This window comes from Mastigoproctus giganteus, chromosome 3 (genome assembly GCF_048544385.1).
Source record: "Mastigoproctus giganteus isolate SK-2022 chromosome 3, ASM4854438v1, whole genome shotgun sequence".
In the NCBI taxonomy this organism is placed as follows: Eukaryota; Metazoa; Arthropoda; class Arachnida; order Uropygi; family Thelyphonidae; genus Mastigoproctus; species Mastigoproctus giganteus.
The window spans coordinates 248,483,243-248,506,106 of NC_143577.1; the positions used below are offsets into that span (position 1 = coordinate 248,483,243).

General features: G+C 36.5%; 1 protein-coding gene across 1 annotated transcript in view; it reads right to left on the reverse strand.

The window, feature by feature from the left end:
• The window catches only part of LOC150089015 (uncharacterized), a 75,949-nt gene that overhangs the window by 1,628 nt on the left and 51,457 nt on the right, over nt 1-22,864 (reverse strand). The window contains exons 6-8 of the mRNA XM_090370379.1: nt 16,391-16,521; nt 10,537-10,644; nt 1,125-1,278 (exon numbers count right to left, since the gene is read on the reverse strand). Of these exons, the coding sequence (XP_090226505.1) occupies nt 1,125-1,278; nt 10,537-10,644; nt 16,391-16,521 (393 nt within the window). The remainder of the gene's footprint in view (nt 1-1,124; nt 1,279-10,536; nt 10,645-16,390; nt 16,522-22,864) is intronic.

Below are 22,864 nucleotides of genomic sequence, written 5' to 3' on the forward strand. Positions count from 1 at the left end.
CCTGCACTAACTCTGCATCCTGTGAATTGTTTTTATTTTCAAAGTTAAAGAAGCTGTGAGGCAAATGTTTCCAATCATCAGAAGTTGTAAACACATTGGAGGTTATTCTCAAATGCATATCAAAAAGAATGGTAGAAATGCTGGAGTAAGTACATTTCATCAAATGGGGACTACTTTGAAAAGGACCATAAAAATACAAATGATTAATAAAGGTATGTGGTGAAAAAAAAATTCTTTATTGAACAGCTCTTGTATTATTTAAAAAAAAGTAATGACAAGTTTATTTTTTAACCAATTTTTATGTTTTTTTTTTAATTTTTTGGTTTACATTCTGATAATAATTTTACTCTAATTATGGCAACAAAGTCAAATTCATCAAATTCATTTAAAAGCATTTATGTACAGTTTTCATTTTTACAAAATTTCAAAATTTCAGGAACAAACAACCAAACAAAGCCCACCCCTACGAAACACCAGGCATAGGGAGCCCATACACTTTCAAATAACTCCCTCACAAAAGGGTTAAGGGAGAACTTAGTTATTTCAAAATTAATAACGAGTGATGATGTATCCTTTCTTCTTAGTAAGTCTTTATTAATAAAAACATGACTGTCAAGGCTGGGCGACTTATTTTAGATTAGAACCAAAACAACTCAGGCTATCAAGTACAGAGTATCACAGTGTGCTAATGCTTATTTGTTCTGTTTGTGGGATGAAAGGGGGGGAAATCTTGGGGAACCCTGCATCTCAGAAAAAGTCAACTAACTGTTGACTTTTTCTGAGAACTAACTGTTCATGGCAAGATTAGTTAGTACCCTAAACATTAAACAGCAAAGGAAAATGAGAAGAGAAAAGTAAAATCCATACATGAGTCAGAAACAATTCCTTAATAACTCACAACTACCAAGTTCCAAAAACAAAAATCAGTGCAGGTAAATCAATAAACTTATAAAATTCACTATATTACAAAAAGTGTCCTAATACTAATCATCATAGAAAGTGTTCAGAATAGAGCATACTGTGAAAGTAGACCGACTCATTGGTAAACTAATTTATACAAATCAATGATCTTAAGAAAGTAAATGAACTATCAGCTGTCGAGTAACAAGTAGGAACAACTCTACCTTTCAGCTTGAAATCTGGAAGATCAGAAAGGCCTTCCCATCCTCCAATGTAAGCCAGCATTCCTAAGGACTTAAAAGTGAAAGGTGGAATCTTATCTGTATTAGCTTTATCGTTGAGACATTTAGCAAGATAACGCCCCTGTCGCTCTGCTACCTGTAAAATAAAAGTTTGAAAGTAAAAGAATAAAGTGTTGATTTTATTTTTTTAAACTTATTTTCTTTTGATTCTTATACATTTGTAATTCACAAAGATTTAGGATCATAAATTTTTTTAAACTGGATAAATTTAGGTGTCTCAAGAAATACCATGCTCATAGCATACTTGAAAAGCTTCCAACATCAAAGTATCTCTATCTAACTTCCTCTGAAAACCAAGGCCAAAACATGTACAGATGGCTGAGAATAGCAAGCAAATACATTCAAAGACATTGCTTCTAAGTATTAAAAAAAAGCTAAACTGCTGAAAGAGGAATATGGTCATTACAAAAGATATGACATCAAAACAGAAAGCACGAATTAAAAGTATTTTAAATAAATAATAAAGAACATACTCATTACAGAAGAAAAAACTATTTAGCAAAAAATAAAAAAGAGAAAAGGTGAGAACCAAAAAAATGATTCATTAAATACTAACATAAAATGTGATAAAATCATAATGAACAAAAAAGTATACACTCCACATATTTACATACTAAAGCTAGGAGTAATTAGTCAAAAATATATATCAATGTTGAATACATTTATAACAAAAAGCCACAACTAATTCATTTGAACACTGAGAACATTAAACCTATTAATGCAAAGTCATATCTTATTTATAAGGCGTAACTTTGCATTAATAAATAATTTTGCACATAAGTACAAATACTGTACAGCAAAGAAGAAATTTAAAATACTATTAAAAATAGTGTTGGAAGATGGAATTTCAAATACAATTCATAAAAAAAGACATTTCCTTAAAATAAAAAAAAATGAGCCCCTTAAAAAAATAAATCCTTTTCAACTTACAGGTTTGACTCAGAGGAGACTACCACTAAACCACTCGTTGTCAACTTGATGTGATGGTGGGGGAGGGTTGCATAGCTTTAGGGGTACTTATAAGGGTCATAGCAGTAGGAAAAATGAATGTGAGACAATTACCATTATAAAATGATAATTGTAATTAACTTTATTTTTTTAATATTATCTAATAAAAATTTACCTTACTTACTCCACAGCGCTACGGTCCTTGTAGAACCTTGGCCTCCTCAATGATTTTCTTCTAGCTGTCTCTTTCCCTGGCCATTGTTTTTCATCATCTCACACTAAGTTGTCATAGGTCGTTCTCTCTGTCATCCATTCACCTCCTTCTCGGTCTTCCTCTCAATCTTCTTCCTCCCGAATGCCCTTCCATTGCTTTCTTTGGCCATCTGTTTTCCTCCATTTGTATCACATGGTCTGCCCATCTAAGTCTTGAGCTCTTTATCACTCCTATTATATCCGGTTCTCCATACAGTTCCTTCAACTCTTGGTTTGTCCTTATTTTTCACTCTTCCCTGACTTTTACAGGGCCAAAAATTTTCCTTAATATCTTTCTTTCCTACACATTTAAAGATTTTTCGTCCTTCTTTTTAAGCACCCATGTTTCACTAGCATGTCATGACAGGTCGTACTACTGTTTTCATTCTATAACACTAATTTCATTCTCTAGAGAGCAGTTTTGATCAAAAGTGTTTCTGCAGGGAAAAATAGCATCTATTACCAGCATTAAGACGAGCCTAAATTTCTGGGGTATTAATACTATCATGTTGAATCATAATTCCCAGATATCTGAAGGATTCTGGTCTACTGAAACTTTGCTTCGCTGTTTTCCAGATCTGTTCCGTAATTTTTCTCTCCCTCCCACCTTTACCTTATTGGTACAGGTGGGAGGGAGGGAGAATGTACCAAAAATGTACTTTATTAGCTCATAATTAGCTTACTGCACACTTGATGGACAGTTTAAAAACCTCTGTACTGGACTAAAAGAATGTACTAAATACTATAGAAGGAATACGACAACACTGACAAAAGTTTTAAATGAAGTGAGAGTGAAGGAGAGAGAGAGAGAGAGAGAGAGAGAGAGAGAGAGAGAGAGAGAGAGAGAGTTATACGAGAGCTAGAATTTATAAACATATGGCTAAGGGCTTAGATATCTTTAATTTAATCAGGGTTCATTACTTGCTTATATACACTTTTATTAAATTAAACAAGATGGATTTCTTTACATATCTATATACTCATAACTAAATGTGTGTGTGTGTGTGTGTGTGTGTGTGTGTGTGTGTGTGTGTGTGTGTGTGTGTGTGTGTGTGTGTGTGTGTGTGTGTGTGGTAACGGTTTAATAGCAAACAAACTATGGCTATAGTGCGCCTAATAACTAAATGTGTGAAAATACTATAACCCAGGATGGCATGACCAGACAACTGCTGCAGGTGATACTCCTAGGAGACTTTTTTGTTGTAGTGATTGTGGTATGCATTTGAAGCTACCATTAGAAGAAAACAATAGTGGCTATAGTGCACAAGTGATTATTTTTCTGCTAGAGAAGAAGTAGAAATTAAGTGCAAACTCAGCATTCTGTTGAATGAGATTTCCACTTAAATGTCAAACTCAATGTCTTTAATGTATTGTGTTGCAGGGAAGGAGGGGGACATCATGAACAGAAGGTAATGTTCCTGGTGCAAGAAGTTCTAATTCTTTGTGATTGAATTATCATAGAAACAGGAAATACTGTGTAATAATGATAAGTGTAAGAGGACTAGAGTTAGCATTAGCATTAGTTGAGGCATATGATGCAAGAAAGCAAGCTTATACAGCATCAGCCAAAAAAAAAAAAAAAAACCTTCCCATTTCGCCCATCCAGTCACTCCAAATATTTGTCTAGTTCAGCCTTAAATTTATTTAAGCTATCAACTTCCACAACAACAGATGGAAGTGTGTTCCAGCAATCAACTACTCACTGACTAAAGGCAAACTTCTGCACATCTATTCTACAACTGTCTTTCCTCAATTTGAATCTATGCCCCCTCAGATTCTTAGTCTGAGCAAGTGGAAGTATCCCATCAGCATTGAGCGTGCTCAAACTATTCAAGGCCTTATAATATCTCAATCAGTTCACCTTGCAGGTGCCTAGTCTCCAGATGCTGCAATTTGCAGGACTCAAGCCTTTCTTCATAAGCACACACCCCTTTGTTCCTCTCACCAATCTTGTTGCCCTTCTCTGTACTTGTTCTAGCAACTCTACATCCTTCCTAAAATAAGGCCTCAAGACATGTGCGCAGTACTCAAGGTGTGGCCTGATCGTTGCCTTATACAAAGGGACAATCACCTCCTTGTCTCTGCTAGCAAAATTCCTATATATCATTAACAAAACTCCATGACTTGCTCTGGTAGCCCATCTGCACTGCTCAGAGAACTTCATATCTGACTGCACAATTACCCTAGGTCTTTTTCATTCTCCACTTCCCTGAGTGTAGTACCACACAGTTGGTACATTTCTCTTGGGTTACTGCTACCCATGTGCAGCATTTTGTATATGTCAATGTTAAACTTCAGTTGCCACTTCTCAGCCCATCTGCCTAACTTTTATAGATCCTGTTGCAGTAGCATACTGTCTTTAGTGTCATTAACAACCATACTAACCTTTGCATCATCTGCAAACTTGGACATTACGTTTACAGATGATGCAAAGCCTGATATACCTTCATTGATAAATACACAAACCAACAATGGGCCCAGCACCAAACCCTGGGGGTCTTCGCTAATAACATTAGTCAATGTAGAGCAGTGTCCATTTATTACCACTCTCTGCTATCTCTCACTCAACCATCCCTTTATCCATTGCAGCAACTTCCCTTAATGCCATACTGTTCCAATTTGTACAGCAGTCTTCCATGTGCAACAGTATCAAAAGCTTTCCTGAAATCCAAGTATATGATATCAAAATTATTTTTGGCATTCAGTTCCTTTGTGACCACATCATAGTATCCAATCAAATTTGTCAGACAAGACCTCCCTTTCACAAACCCATGCTGTGCCTTAACTATTACTGCAGTCTTGTCTAGATGATTCCATTATTTTCCCCGGAATACAAGTTAAACTAACAGGTCTGTAGTTACTTGTGTCACGTTTGGAATCCCCTTTGTGAATTGGTGATACATTTGCACACCTCCATGGGGACCTCCCCTGAATCCAAGGAAGATCTCATAATTATGGCTAAGGATTTGCTTACTTCCTTTGCTGCCACCTTTAATATAACTGGATAGATCCTATCCACTCCAGGTGCTTTCCTTATGTTTAACTTCAAAAATTATCCCTCCACTTTGCTCTCAGTTATTACAAAATCACTTAGCTCCCTGTTAGCATTTCATAAACTTCTGGCACTCCCCCTCATTGAATAACTCCTAATGTATGAATGTAGATGCAAAATACTCATTCAGTTTATCAGCTACCTGAGCGTGATCATCAATAGTTAAACTCATCTATGTTAAGTGGTCCAATCTGATTCATCCCTTTCCTTCTAGAGTTTACATAAGTAAAGAACCCTTTGCTGTTTTTCTTTGCATCCTTTGCCAAAGATTTCTCGTAATGTGCCTTCGCCTGCCTAACCTCCTTTGTGATTTGATTACAGACTAGTTTATACCTGCAATAGGCTTCTGTGTCACCTGATACTTTATATGCATCCCATCCATTTTTCTTCTCTGCCGTGAGCATCATTAATTCACCTGACATCCATTTAGGCCTTGAACAGTATTTCTTAGTTGGAATGAAAAGCTTAGTAGCCTCCAAAATTAAGTCCCTGAAGGCTTCCCATTTAGAATTCAACATTGATAACATCATCAGTTGATCCCACTGTACAGAATTTAAAAACTGTCTGAGACCCCTGTAGTCACCTTTACGAAAGCAAAAGCCCTTCCTTTTAGCCTTAATGGTAGTTACATCTTGAAGTAATTCCCACATCAGTACATTGTGATCACTGTCACCCAGTGGTTCCTTTATCTGCAAATTCTTAATGTATGAATAATCACTGCTGATAATCAGATCAAGAGTATTACTCCCTTTGGTTGCCTCTCGAACATGTTGCTGTAGAAAACAGTCATCCAATAAATCCACAAAAGTCTTGTTAGTGTGCGAGTGACAAATCCACAAGTTCCAGTCAATATCTAGAAAGTTAAAATCCCCCATTTTAAGACATTCTGATTTACTGGCCCACTCTATTTTTCTGCACAATTGCTCATCTCATTATACTCATCAGATTCATTAGGGCTATAACACACCTACTCTCATTTTTCCTTTCCCAGTGCTTATTTCACACCAAACAGACTCAACACTGCATTGTCCACCAACATCAACTGGTTGCACTTCCTTAGATTTTATGTGTTTCTTAACTAACAGCATAACCCCCCCCCTCGTCCTCTTCTGTCCTGTCTATCCTTCCAGTACACATTGTACTCCCCAAATTCCAATTCTGCACTGCTTATATCTGTGTGACACCACATCTCTGATATCCCAACAATATCTGCCTTTGATGTCTTGGAACGCACTTCAAACTCATCAAATTTATTAACTATACTCCTAGCATTGGTGTACATGCATCTGTTTATACTCTTAGTTACCCTAAAACAGCCCATGTATTTATCTGTTCTACTATGACTCCCAACAGTCTTGGAAATCTCCATTACTTACTTTCCAGGCTGCTGCTCATTCTAATAGAAGCAATGCAAGAATCACTTTTTCCTCTGCCTGCGGCCACTGTTAACCTTTTAGTCTGTGTATCCCCCAGGCTAGCAGTTTTTCGATCCACCTAAGACTGCCTCGATAGCATCAGCAAATATTCTTGCACCCTTTCTATTTAAGTGTACCCCATCCCTGTAGAAGCAGTCTCTCCTGTCAACAAGCACATACCAGGCTGAAAAAAATTCTACCCCTTGAGTCTTGCACAATCTCTCCAGGGCTGAATTGATCGACAAGGCTCTCATCATATACTCTCTCTTATCGTGTCTGAGCAGAATTGCAGACACTTTCACATTCATCCCTAACACGCAACTTTTTTTCAATATTGACCTGTGTACAAGGCCTTGAATGGATTGAGTAGGCTCAATGCTGATGGGATTCTTCCTCTTGCTCAGATTACAAACCTGAGGGGGCATAAACTGAAATTGAGAAAGATAGTTGTCGAATAGATGTGTGGAAATTTTCCTTTAGCCAGCAGGTAGTTGACTGCTGGAACAAACTTCCATCTGTCGTTGTAGAGGTTGACAGCTTAAATAAATTCAAGGCAGAACTAGACAAACATTTGGAATGAATGGATGGGTGAAATGGAAAGGGTTTTTTTTTTTTTTTTTTTGTTTTGGCTGATGCTGTATAAGCTTGCTTTCTTGCATCATATGCCTCTACTAATGCTAATGTTAATCTTTAAAGGTGTAGGCAATTCCCATTTAACGAATTCGTATTTAATGAATTGCCACTATAATGAAATATTTTAATTACACCTTTTCTCTCCATATTAAGAATAGGTAAATAAAAAATGCTTTTTGCAAAAAATTCCTTTTTGAAAGTACAAGTAAAAGTAAGGCGTACTTTTACTTGTACTTTCAAACTTTACTTACTTTTATGTAAAAGTAAGCTTGGACATAAAGAAAAAGATTATGTATGAAAATAGGTTTGCAATATGAAGGCGGCATTCATGTATTCTGAACCTGGACTGGATTCAATTGGTAATTGTGAAAGGAAGGATAAAATCCTTCAGGAAATTTGTAATGCTACTGTCATGACACTGACAAGAATAAAGAATCCTAATTCAAATATTACTGAAATGGAAAAGCATTTATTCACCTTTTATCAGGATCACTTTTGGAAGCACATTCCTTAGAGTCTGATAGCCTAAAATGAAGAAGGCGAAATTTTTATGCCTTTACAAAACTGTTAAAAAGCATGATGGTGCAACTTCAACAGAAAAGGAATTTAAAGCAAGGATTGAATGGTTTTACTGTTTCATCAAATGCCATCAGTTTCACAATATTGGAATGCAAAGAGAGGTTGCTAATGCAGATACTTTAGTGGCTGAATTGTTCCATGAACAGAAAACAGATCATTGAAAAAGATTCTTGGCAATTTTGGATTCAAAACTGCTAAGGAAAGACTGACTCCTCTGATAGGAGGCAATTCAGAAAGAGACTTCAAAGTTAAACTTCTGCTCATCTATCAAGCTGAGAACTCATATTAAAAGACCATTTTTAATTTTTTCTAAATTCAAATTAATCTGAAATAAACATCTCTTCCAGAAATGGTAGCATATGCTTTCAGTCATTTGGAAGTTGAATGCAAGAAGTGGGTGATTACTTTCCTTTTAATTCATTGGTTTGCCAAGGCACCTTGCACCCACTTGTAACAGCAGGTGCAAAGGTGCAGCTGTAATTAACTTTATGCAAGGTGAATAAGCAGGAATTTAAAAAAAAACATATGTAAAATGAATTTGATTATATAAAAATACTGGCATACTAAGTTGTCTTTTAGTCATTTAAAAACAACTTGTTAAATGTTATTTTTGGCTAATACACACTTCCCTTATAATATGGTGTTAAAGTTGTTCCATTACACCCATATTACACTGAGGTTGCAGAAATGGTCATTTGAGTATACAGTAAACCTCTGCTATTCGCGGTATCTGTATTTGCAGTTTCGCGTATTCGCGATCGGTGATTTAATATAAAATGAAACCTAAAAAAATGTGAATTTTAAAGCGCTGTGAATATTTTCCGCCATAAAAAAACATGAGCGTGGCTAAAATTATCTTTCCCAGTCAAAACAGCCCTCAGTGGGTGGGGGGAGAGGTGTAACAAAATCGCGAGCGAAGATGTTTCTCGCTAATCCTTGTTTAGTATGTGTTATGCGCTTGTCATGGAAGGTTTCGTCGTTTGTTTTTAATTTATATGCTTATAAATTGAATAAATTTATCAATTTATAAATTGATATGCTTACAAAAGTGATAAATCTACCGTTTTGCAGTGTAAAACAGACTTTTTTGAGGAAGAAAGTGACTTTATTGTGGACAAGTTCTTTCTAATCCCTACAAAAATATGGCTACGAATAACAAGGATGATATTAGCAAATAAAATTGAGTTATTAGATAAAATTTCTAATGGTGAAAGTGTCTCCTCAGTGGCAAAATATTATAAAATCAATGAGTCAACGGTACGATCAATCAAGAAATCGGAAGAAAAAATCCGCCGTAGGGTCCGTGAAAACGAGCTAATTGCTTCAAAAATTTGCTCTGTAACTCGTGATGTTAAATTAGAAAAAATGGAAAAAAGCTTTAAATCTGTAGATAGAAGACAAAACTCAAAATAAAATTCCGTTAAGTTCACTCACCATTCGTGAAAAGGCAAAACTCCATTATCAACACTTTAGCGAAACTGGTGATAGCACTGGCGGGATAAGTTTTTTTGCTAGCAAAGGCGCTGATTTGAAAGATTTGTTTGAAATTTCTTATAAATATTACATGGTCATTTAATTTACATGGTAATATTAAATTGTTTCTTATTTTCATTTCGATGCCATATGCTTGCATTTCACAATGTACTGTCTATGTACATAGTCATATTATGAAGGTACATATAATACATACATAGACAAAATTTTAGACTAGTTTTTCTTATATATTTCATACTTTGGAACGGAACCCCTTTATTTCTATGGGAGCCATAACTCAGTATTCGCGTTTTCGGAATTCGCGACATTTCTCAGGAACGTAACCCTCGCAAATAGCGGGGGTTTACTGTATTTAGGGAGAATTTACTATAAGTTAATTTCCTGTTCATTTGGGTAAAAATGGCAGGATAACCACGGTTTGATAAAACTCCTTCTGTTTCGGAGGCAAGTAATTTATTCCTTCTTGGAATCTTAAACTATGTTTGGTGATACCTACACACTTTAATAATGTTACTCTTGAGTAAAACATTATTGGATGTTTTACTAACATTTTTACTTGTTCTGGGAATCTCTAGTGCACTGGTATTAGTCTCATGATAATCTAGTTCCTATGGTTTCGTCATGTCTTTACAAGTGTGACCAATTATATGTTGTGGGTGTTAAAAAACCTGAAATAACTCATGCGAGTCTCTCTCTCTCTCTCTCTCTCTCTCTCTCTCTTATTCTCTCTCTCTCTCTCTCTCAGCTCCAATTAGTGGCCTTTTAAGAAATTTTCTCACCTCCAAGGATGTGGACTCAGACCTCTGCAAACAAATGACAAAACCATTTTACTGATATGCATAATGTTTTATTATTAACCTAAAGTGAAAAAAGCTAAATACATAATTTTGTCCAAAATTATTTTAAATTCATATTTAAAAAATATTAAATTCTAGAAAATGATTATTGGAAACCTAAATACCTGAGCTGTGCAAGGTAGAGGCATCTCATCATTTGCAGCACAATCTCCTAAAGCATATATACTGCCACTTGGATCCCCAATAACTCTCATAAATGAATCTGTCAAGATCTGTAAACCTGATATTGATTAACTTCATTTTTAATTTTTAAAAAGTCAATATAAATTTGAAATCCATTATTATAGTAGCACAGAACATATAAAATGCTTTTTAAAGTGCTTTGTGTAGTCATAAAGTTATTAAGAAAGATAACAAAAGCATGATAATTATGTCATTTTATATAAACAATTTATTTATTTTTTTCATTTAGGAAGTAAGTATAAACATAAAAAAGGTGAATGCAGAAGGTAAAAACTATCTTACAACCGTCAATTCAGATTTTTTTGGGCACTTCCACATGTAATATATATATATATATATAATAAAAAAAATAATAAATCTGCAGCCATTTTCAATCGGCTGCAAGTTGGAAGCCTCTTCAACAAGCACACTGAGGGAAAGGAGCCATAATCTGCTATACTTGTCAAGGGCTGATTGGCAGAGTGACTGTATTTAGCAGTCAGAGGCATGAACCCTGGTCTACTTGAAGAGTCTGTGTGTTATTGCACTCCTGCTCCTATATATATATATATTATTATTACTATTACTATATTTATATATATATATAAATATAGTAATAGAGGCATGTGATGCAAGAAAGCAAGTGTATGAGCTTATGTAGCATCAGCCAAAAAAAAATTCACACAACCATTCCCTCTAAAAGTTTGTCCAGTTCTTCCTTGAATTTATTTAAGCTATCAAACTTCCACAATGACAGATGGAAGTTTGTCCAGCAATTAACCACCCGCTGGCTAAAGGCAAATTTCTGCCAATCAATTCTACATCTGTCTTTCCTCAATTTGAATTTATGTCCCCTTAGGTTTGTAGTCTGAACAAGTGGAAGAATCCCATCAGAATTCAGTGTGCTCAACCCATTCAAGGCCTTATACACCTCAATCAGATCACCTTGCAGTTGCCTACTCTCCAGCCACTGCAATTTGCAGAACATAAGCCTCTCTTGGTAAGAGGATCCCTTCATTTCCCTCACCAATCTTGTTGACCTTCTCTGTACACCCTCAAGCAAATCTACATCCTCCCTAAAATGAGGCCTCCAGACCTGTATGCAGTACTCAAGGCGTGGGCTGACCATTGCCTTATACAGAGGGACAATCACCTCCTTTTCCCTGCTAGCAAAATTCCTATATATCATTGACAAAACCCCATGACCTGCCCTGGCAGCCTGTCTGCATTGCTCAGAAAACTTCATATCTGACTGCACAATTACTCCCAGGTCTTTTTCATTTTCTACCACCCTAAGTGTAGTACCACACAGTTGGTACATTCCTCTGGGGTTACTTCTACCCATATGCAGTACTTTGCATTTGTCAATGTTAAACTTCAGTTGCCACTTCTTAGCCCATCTGCCCAAATTTTCTAGATCCTGTCGCAGTAGCACACTGCCATTACTGTCATTAACAACCCAGCCAACCTTTATATCATCTGCAAACTTTGACACTAAGCCTGATATATCTTCATCAATATCATTGATAAATATACAAAACAACAGTGTGCCCAACACCAAACCCTGTGGGACTGCACTAATAATATTAGTCCATGAAGAGCAGCATCCATTGATTACTACCCTCTGTCTTCTTCCACTCAACCATCCTTTTATCCATTGTAGCAACTTACTCTTAATACCATTCTGCTGCAATTTGTACAGTAGTCTTCACGCACAACAGTGTCTAAAGCTTTCCCGAAATCCAAGTATATGATATCAAAATTATTTTTTGCATCCAGTTCCTTTGTAACCACATCATAGTGTCCAATAAAATTTGTCAGTCAAGACTTTCCCTTAACAAACCCATGATGTGTCTGAATTATTGCTGCAGTCTTGTCTAGATGATCCTGCAATGCATTTTTAACCAATGACTCCATTATTTTACCGGGAACAGAATTTAAACTAACTGGTTTGTGATTACTTGTGAATTGGGGATACATTTGCACATCTCCAGTCCATGGGGACTTCCCCTGAGTCCAAGGATGCTCTCATAATTATGGATAAGGGTTTGCTTAGTTCCTTTGACGCCTCCTTTAATATAACTGGATAGATCCCATCCACCCCAGTTACCTTTCTTATGTTTAACTTCAACAATTTCTCCTCCACTTTGCTCTCAGTTATTACAAAATCATTAAGCACCCTGTTACAATTTGATATACTTCTGGCATTTTCCTTGAACTGAATGAGTATTTTCCAAAATACTCATTCAGTTTGTTTGCTATCTGAGCAGGATCATCAACAGTCGAACCATTGATATCAAGTGGACCAATCTGATTCATCCCCTTCCTTTTAGAGTTTATATAAGTAAAGAAATCCTTACTGTTTTTCTTAGTATCCTTTGCCAAAGATTTTTCGTAATCTGCCTTTGCTTGCCTAATCTCCTTTGTGACTTGATTACAGATTAGCTTATATCTGCCATAGGCTTCTGTGTTCTGTGTGTAAGTGCTTATGTGTGCATAAGCACTTACACATCCATTTATCTGTCTGTCTGTCCATTCATATGTAACAACTCAACTCCCAATAGTAGATGTTCATGAAATTTTATATTTAGTTCTTTTAGAAAAATCTGTCAATTCATCCCAAGTTTCATTAAAATCAGACAATTCCCAACACAATTTCTATGGAAAAAGGAATTCATAGATTAAACAAGCTTTTAATGCAGTAGCTTTAGACAGTCCATGCATGCTTTGCATGTATTGTTATGTAAGACTTGTGAACATTGTGTGCCTATGAAGAGACTTAAAAAAAAGAACATATGGGAGGTGAATAATAAATGTTGCAATTATAATTAAATTGAATTGAATTTAATTGAACTGTTTAGCAAATGTAAAAGTGTAGAATTTTACATTCTCTTTATTAAGCATATTTTATAATTTCACTCCTTTTACTCATTAATTCACATTGTAGGTGCTGAAAAGCAATAAAACAACAAATCTCTATATTGCCATAATGATGTATGATAAAAAATGTACATTTTTTACCATACATCATTATGGCAATATAGAGATTAAGTCAGAAAATTAATACCTAAAGATAACCAATATCATTCTATTGTCATCCTGGTTCATAAAAAAAATTACTGTTGCAAACTTTAGATATTATTATTATTATTATTAGCCTTAAGGTGCAAGGAAGCCTGAGGCTTATGCTGCACCAGCCAAAAAAAAAAAAAAAAATTCCCTCGTGTTACCCCGAGAGAGAGAGAGAGAGAGAGAGAGAGAGAGAGAGAGAGAGAGAGAGAGAGAGAGAGAGAGAGAGAGAGAGAGAGAGAGAGACAGATGTAAAAGGGAATCACCAAGAAAGCAAGAAGAGAAGAATGATGATATCCAGCTCAGGATCGTGGGTTTGCCAAGCCCATACTCACCAGATGTAAGCCCCTGGGGTCTTATCAGGGGTTTCTGATCATCAGCCCATATTCATGGATTTTAGAAAATGTTATTAAGTCAATACAAAGGTTACTGATAGTTTTAACAGTGCTCCCAGACATATATTTGCAATATTTAATCAAGCTTAATTGCCAGATGTAGTTTAAATTATGCTCCTGTGGGTGAGAAATATTAAAAAAAAAAGTTGATTAAAAAATGTTCTGCATATTAAATTCTTTTTCAAAGAAATCATAGTAATTTCTGTAAATGCCAAATTATTTTAGCTTCCAGCTATAGTTAAAGATTTCGAATATCACCGAAAGGTGATATTCGAAAAATATCACCAGGACTTTGAAAAAAATAGTTTTTTTTTTTCTTCATTAGGGAGTTCCACTATCAATATCAAAATGTTTTTCCAAAAATTTCTATTGATTCTGCCCAAAGATGAGCATTGTAAGCCCAAATATCATAGGATTTACATTGATGGAAACCATATTGGCAAACTGAAAAGATTGAAGGTTTCAAGACAGCAGTTGGCAGTTGATGGATTTCTCCATCAACTGCCAACTGTTAATGTCTTATTACACTTAATTCTACAAAAAGTAGAGGTAAGTGCAATAGATCATTAACTGGAAGGGAGAGATTTGTCACTTTTTCTAGGAACTGGCTAGATATGAGCAAATTTCCATGCAAAAGGAACAGGAAAGTGTAAAAAGGGAAAACAAAACAGTAGGAAGTTCAGGGAGCGAGCAGAGGTTTTGAGAATAAATGGAAAAAGCCATCAGCTTGGTAACAAGATTGTTCACGATTCTTCTAATATCCTTCTATCAGAAGATTATAAGGGGCATTGTCTGGAATGTAACTTTAGGATAAATTTTAACAAAATCATCAATATTAAGAGTTAGAAGAGCAGCAGGATGCTAATAAGCAGTTTTGTCTTTAGCTGAGGATGCAACAGAACTATCAGGTTGTAAAAGTAGTGGAAGGATAAATAGACAAAAGTTGTAGTCAATAGCATTGGAAGATTTCAGAAGGCTCAACTACCATTTAGACTGATTAATAATTGTTCAGAACTGTTGTAAAGCTTTAGTGTAGAGAGAAAATGAAGCTGGAGATCTGGACATAAGCTAATTGTAATATGATACAGTCTTATCTTGAATTTGGTTGGAAAACCAAAGTTTAGATAAAGGATGTGGTTTTAGGATGGAATAAGGCACAAGAGATTTCATCCTTACAAGAATAATTTCACTGACGTGATCTGAGAAAGTATTTGGATTGGAACATCTGAAACAGTAATTCAACTAAGGAAAAAGGAAATAAAATTATGCAAATCATCCCAATTTGCATTCTTGCGATAAACAACACGAGGCTCAGAATGGCCACGAGAGAGAGAAAGAGTAAGCAGCTCCAATGGAGAAGAGACCATCATTGAGTTGTGATTTGAAGGATTTAGATGATTACTAGCAATAACCATATACTTCGATGGGTTGCTGATGAGCAAAGTATTAACAGTGTTAAGTGTATGGTTAGTACTGTCTGGTATTCTGGTAAGTAAGGTCATTATTAATCTCAACAACTTTTAACATTTCTACCAGCTGTCTGTATAATTGGAAAATTCAAGCCTATTACCCTAGTGAAACTGGCACAGACTAAGTAGAAAGAAAGATGGCAACAGTATAGAATTGAATTTTTGCTTCAATAAATAAGTAATTCAGTTTATCTTTAACTTGTAAATGTGGCAAGGTTTTTCACCCAATGAACTTTCTTTGATTTTATTACGATGCTTGAAGCTAATTTTAGCTCTATATCACTGTTTCTTAACCTGCAGTCTGTGAGTACTTAACAGGTGATCCATGCAGCGATAAAAGTTCAGTAAACTGATTTTATTATAGAAAGATAGTTCTAATTATTTTTATAACAGATGTGTTTCCTTGACAAGAGCTGTTTGAACACATGTTAATAATATTTCTATAATAACACTAATATCATTTCTATTATTTTAATTAAAATTAGAGATATAAAAGACATTGGTAGTTCTTGAAAAATCTGTTCAATTGAAAAGTGGTTCATACATTTGGAAAGGTTAAGAACAACTGCTTTAAACTGCCAGGTTTTCGACTTTTGCAATGTATTCCTAAAAGAGTATCCTTTTGAGTTAGTATTTCACAAAAATATTCCTTTTTCCCAAGAATGCCATTCAATATTCTAAAAACATTTGTTTTTGGGATGCTGTTACAGTTACAGTGCAAATAATTCGCCTTCACTTTTTCATACATTGGATGATCTGTGCGTGCATGTAGAGAGAGAGAGAGATTTCATAAAAACATTTATGGAATTAGCATTATATTATATTAGACTAAAATAAATAAAAAAATACTTTCTTTTTCTCACCTGGCCATGTTTATTTTTGGGAATATTTAATGTCTTCACAAATGGCTGAGGAGCAAGTCCAGCACACCAAACAACTAGTCCACATGGGATAATGGTCCTGTCATTGAGTACTACGCAATCCGGTTTTACTTCTAAAAAAATTTAATCAAAATTTAATCAAAATAGCACAAAGGCAGCACTACTGTCTTTATGCTTGGAGAATAGCAACTGCCATTTTATACGTAGAGAAAAAACAAAGATGGTAACATTTTGTTTATTTAAATTTACTTAAAAAAATGTAAAATTACTTTGATATAACTATTATATTGAAAGAAAAATTTTATAACTACATCAAATTCTGTATATAAACAATGTAATATTCCATAAATAACAGTTTGTTTATGCATGGTCTCATTTATTTCTGGTTTATTTATTTATGGACTTCCGTCAAACAAATGATGCCAAGAAACCACCAAGTCCTGATGGTACTTCTCTGCTTGTTCTCAAAACTTGTGTTCCTGAGTTAACTTTTTACACTTTCTAATTCCACTAGTGTTTTCTCTTCTGCTTATAAATTTGCTTGTATGCAGCTGGTTCCTAAAAAGGGTGACAAATCCTTCCCATCCAATTATCATCCCACTACATTTACTTCTACTCTTTCTAAAATAATGGAGAAATCCATCAACTGCCAACTCCTAAACTATCTAGAAACCTTCCAGCTGATTAATGACGGAATCCACATTCTGTTAGTGTCAATCCACTGGTGATATATTGGTTTATTTAACCCATCTATGGGCAAATTCAATGAAAAAGTTTGATGAAACTCAAGCAGTTGCCCTTGACATTTCAAAGGCTTCTAATCATGACTGATTTAAATCCTTCATTTCAATCAATCCTTCTAAAACTGAGTCCTGTCATATCTTTCAAAAAGAATTCTGCTCCCATGCTTATCTTCGATGACACTCATATTTCTAGACAAGATCACACATCTCTATTAGCGATTACCCTGACTTCTAATCTCTCTTGGCATAAGCCACATCACAAAAGAGAAAACTGGGTTTTCTCTTTTGCTCTCGGCATTACTTTTCCTCCAAACAGCTACTCACTCTGTACAAATTGCAAATCTGCCCTACCATAGAATATTGTTCCTACATCTGGGGTGGTGCCACCAAAACATCTCTCTCTCTCTCTCTCTCTCTCTCTCTCTCTCTCTCTCTCTCTCAGGCTTCTAGACTCCATTCAAAAGAGGGCAATTAGAGTTAGGTTAATTAATGACTCACCTCTAACAGTCTCTTCACTTTCTGTCTCACAGACATTCTGTTTCTGCTGGAATTAGTTTCTATAAATCCCCCTCTCTCTTCCAAACCAATCCGAACATGTGCCAGAACCAATTAGTATCTTTTCACTGTCCAACCTCAAACTTATAGAACCAACTTTTCTTTTTCCTCATTCATTCCTTCAACTTACATTTTCCTGAACAACCTCCATTCATATGTATTTTCTGAAAATTACAATCTGTAGTAAATCAAGTGTAATGTTCACAAGTATCTTCTTTCATCTTCTCAACCTTCAACCCATGAATGGTACAAAGTACTACAGAGTTACTTTTTGTGCTAGGGGTTTTCAGAAAAAAAAAAAAAGAAAGCAGCAAATTTTACTTAATGATAAATGTTTACATTGTTAATATTCTTCAATATGAATTTGAATGTTTTTAGAGAGTCTATCATGTTAAATTAGATCCAACTCAAACCTTAAATAAACTCAAATCATTCTTCTTTCATTTCCTGTTTTAATTTTGGAAACAGCCAAAAGTTGGATGATGCCAGACCAGCTGGGTACAGAATGATGGATCTGTTCTTATAGTAGTAGTAGTAGTAGTAGTGGCACATGATGCAAGAAAGCAAGTGTAGGAGCTTATGCAGCATCAGCCAAAAAAAAAAAAAAAAAAAAATCACACCATTCCCTCCAAATGCCTATCCAGTTCCTCCTTAAATTTATTTAACCTATCAACTTCCACAACGACAGATGGAAGTTTGTTCCAGCAATTAACCACCCGCTGGCTAAAGGCAAATTTCCGCACATCTATTCTACATCTGTCCTTTCTTAATTTGAACTTATGTCCCCGTAGGTTGGTAATCTGAACAAGTGGAAGGATCCCATCAGAATTCAGCGTGCTCAACCCATTCAAGGCCTTATAGACCTCAATCAGATCACCGCGCAGGTGCCTAGTCTCCAGCCACTGCAATTTGCAGAACTTAAGCCTCTCTTGGTAAGAGAATCCCTTCATTCCCCTCACCAATCGTGTTGCTCTTCTCTGTACACGCTCAAGCAAATCTACATCCTTCCTAAAATGAGACCTCCAGACCTGTACGCAGTACTCAAGGCGTGGCCTGACCATTGCCTTATACAGAGTGATAATCACGTCCTTTTCCCTGCTAGCAAAATTCCAATATATCATTGACAAAACCCCATGACCCGCCCTAGCAGCCTGTCTGCACTGCTCAGAAAACTTCATATCTGACTGCACAATTACTCCCAGGTCTTTTACATTTTCTACCACCTTAAGTGTAGTACCACACAGTTGGTACGTTTCTTTGGGGTTACTTCTACCCATATCCAGTACTTTGCATTTGTCAAGGTTGAACTTCAGTTGCCACTTCTTAGCCCATCTGCCCAAATTATCTAGATCCTGTTGCAGTAGCACACTGCCATTACTGTCATTAACAACCCTGCCAACCTTTGTGTCATCTGCAAACTTCGACATTAAGCCTGATATACCTTCATCAATATCATTGATAAATACACAAAACAACAGTGGACCCAACATCGAACCCTGTGGGACTCCACTAATAACATTAGTCCACGAAGAGCAGCACCCATTGATTACCACCCTCTGTCTTCTCCCACTTAACCATCCTTTTATCCATTGTAGCAACTTACCCTTAATACCATTCTGCTCCAATTTGTACAGTAGTCTTCCATGCGCAACAGTGTCAAAAGCTTTCCTGAAATCCAAGTATATGATATCAAAATTATTTTTTGCATCCAGTTCCTTTGTGACCACATCATAATAACCAATCAAATTTGTCAGACAAGACTTTCCCTTAACAAACCCATGCTGTGTTTGAATTATTGCTGCAGTCTTGTCTAGATGATCCTGCAATGCATCTTTAACCAGCGACTCCATTATTTTACCCGGAACAGAAGTTAAACTAACTGGTCTGTAATTACTCGTGTCACCCTTCGATCCACCTTTGTGAATTGGGGACACATTTGCACATCTCCAGTCCGTGGGAACCTCCCAGTCCAAGGATGCTCTCATAATTATGGCTAAGGGTTTGCTTAGTTGCTTTGCCGCCTCCTTTAAAATAACTGGATAGATCCCATCCACCCCAGGTGCCTTTCTTATGTTTAACTTCAACAATTTCTCCTCCACTTTGCTCTCAGTTATTACAAAATCATTAAGCAAACTGCTACAATTTGATAACCTTCTTCCATTTTCAAATTGTAATAATTCCTCACGTGTGAATGTAGATGCAAAATACTCATTCAGTTTGTTTGCTATCTGAGCAGGATCATCAACAGTCGAACCATCGATGTCAAGTGGACCAATCATATTCATCCCCTTCCTTTTAGAGTTTATATAAGTAAAGAAATCCTTACTGTTTTTCTTAGCATCTTTTGCCAAAGATTTCTCGTAATCCGCCTTCGCTTGCCGAACCTCCTTTGTGACCTGATTACAGACTAGCTTATATCTGCCACAGGCTTCTGCATCACCTGATAATTTATATGCATCCCATGCATTTTTCTTCTCTGTCACAAGTCTCATTAGTTCATTTGATAACCATTTAGGCCTAAACCTTGAACGATATTTCTTAATCGGTATATAAAGTCTAGTAGCTTCCACGATTAATTCTTTGAATGCGTCCCACTTAGAATTTACTGTTTGTAACATCGTCAGTTGATCCCACTGTACAGAATTTAAAAACTGTCTGAGACCACTGTACTCCCCTTTACGGAAGCAAAAACCCTTTCCTTTACCCCTGACGGTAGTTACCTCTTTGAGTAAATCCCACTTCAGCACACAGTGATCACTGCCACCTAGTGGTTCCTTTATCTGCAAATTCTTAATACACGAATGATCACTGCTGATAACCAGATCAAGAGTGTTACTTTCTCTGGTTGCCTCTCGAACATGCTGCTGCAGAAAACAATCATCCAATAAGTCCACAAAAGTCAAAAAACGAGTTCTTTACCTATATAAACTCTAGAAGGAAAGGGATGAATCTGATTGGTCCACTGGATATTGATGATTCAACTGTTGATGATCCTGCTCAGGTGGCTAACAAACTAAATGAGTATTTTGCATCTACATTCACACATGAGGAGTTATTCAGGGAGGGGAATGCCAGAGGTGAGTTAAACTCTGGCAGTGAGCTAGATGATTTTGTAATAACTGAGAGGAAAGTGGAGGAGAAATTATTGAAGATAAACATAAAAAAGCCACCCGGGGTGGATGGGATCTATCCAGTTATATTAAAGGAGGTAGAAAAGGAAGTAAACACACCCTTAGCCATAATTATGAGAGCTTCTTTGGACTCAGGAGCTGGAGATGTGCAAATGTGACCCCAATTCACAAAGGAGGATCAAAGGGCAACACAAGTAATTATGGTGCCTCTGTAGCCAGGTGGGAAGGAGCAGCAGTGCGCAGCATACGCTTCTTGATTAGACCAGGGTTCGAGCCCGTCACCACCAAATACAGAGGATGCGGAAAGGTCAAGGAGTGACCACCGCATATCCCGGAGCAATATGGCCTTAGTTGCTAATGCTCCTAAAAACCAACCAAACAAACAAACAAGTAATTATAGACCTGTTAGTTTAACTTCTGTTCCAGGAAAATTAATGGAGGCACTGGTTAAAGAAGCACTGCAGGATCATCTAGACAAGACTTCAGTTATAGCTCGGACACAGCATGGTTTTGTTCAGGGAAAGTCTTCCGTGACCAATTTTATTGGATACTATGATGTGGTCACAAAGGAACTGGATGTAAGGAATAACCTTGATATCATATATTTGGATCTTAGAAAGGCTTTTGATACTGTTGCACATGGAAGACTGCTGAACAAATTGGAGCAGTGCGGCATTGGAGGCAAATTGCTGCTATGGATAAAGGGATGGTTGAGTGGGAGAAGATAGAGAGTGGTAATCAACGGACACTGCTCATCGTGGACTAATGTTATTAGTGGATTCCCTCAGGGTTCAGTGTTGGGTCCATTGTTGTTTTCTGTATTTATAAATGATATTGATGAGGGTATATCAAGCTTAATGTCCAAGTTTGCAGACGATACAAAGGTTGGCAGGGTTGTTAAGGACACTACTGATGCTATGCTGCTGCAACAGGATCTGGAAAGGTTGAGCAGATGGGCTGAGAGGTGGCAAATGAAGTTTAAAATTGACAAATGTAAAGTACTACATATGGGAAACAGTAACCCCAGAGCAACGTATCAACTCTGCGGTACTACACTGACAGTGGTAGAGAATGAAAAGGACCTGGGGGTAATTGTGCAGGGAGATATGAAGTTCTCTGAGCAGTGCAGACGAGCTGCAAGAGTAGCTCATGGTGTCTTGTCAATTATATACAGGAATTTTTCTAGAAGGGATAGGGAGGTGATTATTCCCTTGTATAAGGCAATGGTCAGGCCACACCTTGAGTACTGTATACAGGTCTGGAGGCCTCATTTCAAGAAGGATGTAGAGCTGCTGGAATGAGTACAGAGGAGGGCAACAAGATTAGTGAATGGAACAAAGGGTTGCTCTTACGAAGAAAGGCTTATGTTTTGCAAATTAGTGTTTGGAGACTAGGCACCTGTGAGGTGATCTGATTGAGGTGTATAAAGCCTTGAATGGTTTGAGCATGCTCAATGCTGATGGGATTCTTCCTCTTGTTCAGAATAATCACCTGAGAGGGCATAAATTCAAATTGAGGAAAGACAGATGTGCAGAAGTTTGCCTTTAGCCAGCGGGTAGTTGGTTGGTGGAACAGACTTCCATCCTTTGTTGTGGAAGTTGATAGCCTAAATAAATTTAAGGTTGAGCTGGACAGGTATTTGGAACGAATGGAGGGGTGCAATGGGAGCGATTTTTTATTTTTTTTCCCCTTTTTGGCTGATGCTGCATAAGCTTGCTTTCTTGCATCATATGCTGCTCTGCTCTACTAATGCTAATGCTAACTTGAACTATTATTATTATTATTATTATTATTATTATTAGCTATATGGTGCAAGGAAGCCCGAGGCTTATGCTGCACCAGCCAAAAAAAAAAAAAAAAAAAAAAAAAAATCCCAAATTACCCTATTACCCTGAGAGAGAGAGAGAGAGAGAGAGAGAGAGAGAGAGAGAGAGAGAGAGAGAGAGAGAGAGAGAGAGAGAGAAAGTAGAAGGGAATCACCAAGAAATGAATATCCACCACCGATTCTTTAAATGCCAATCTCCAGG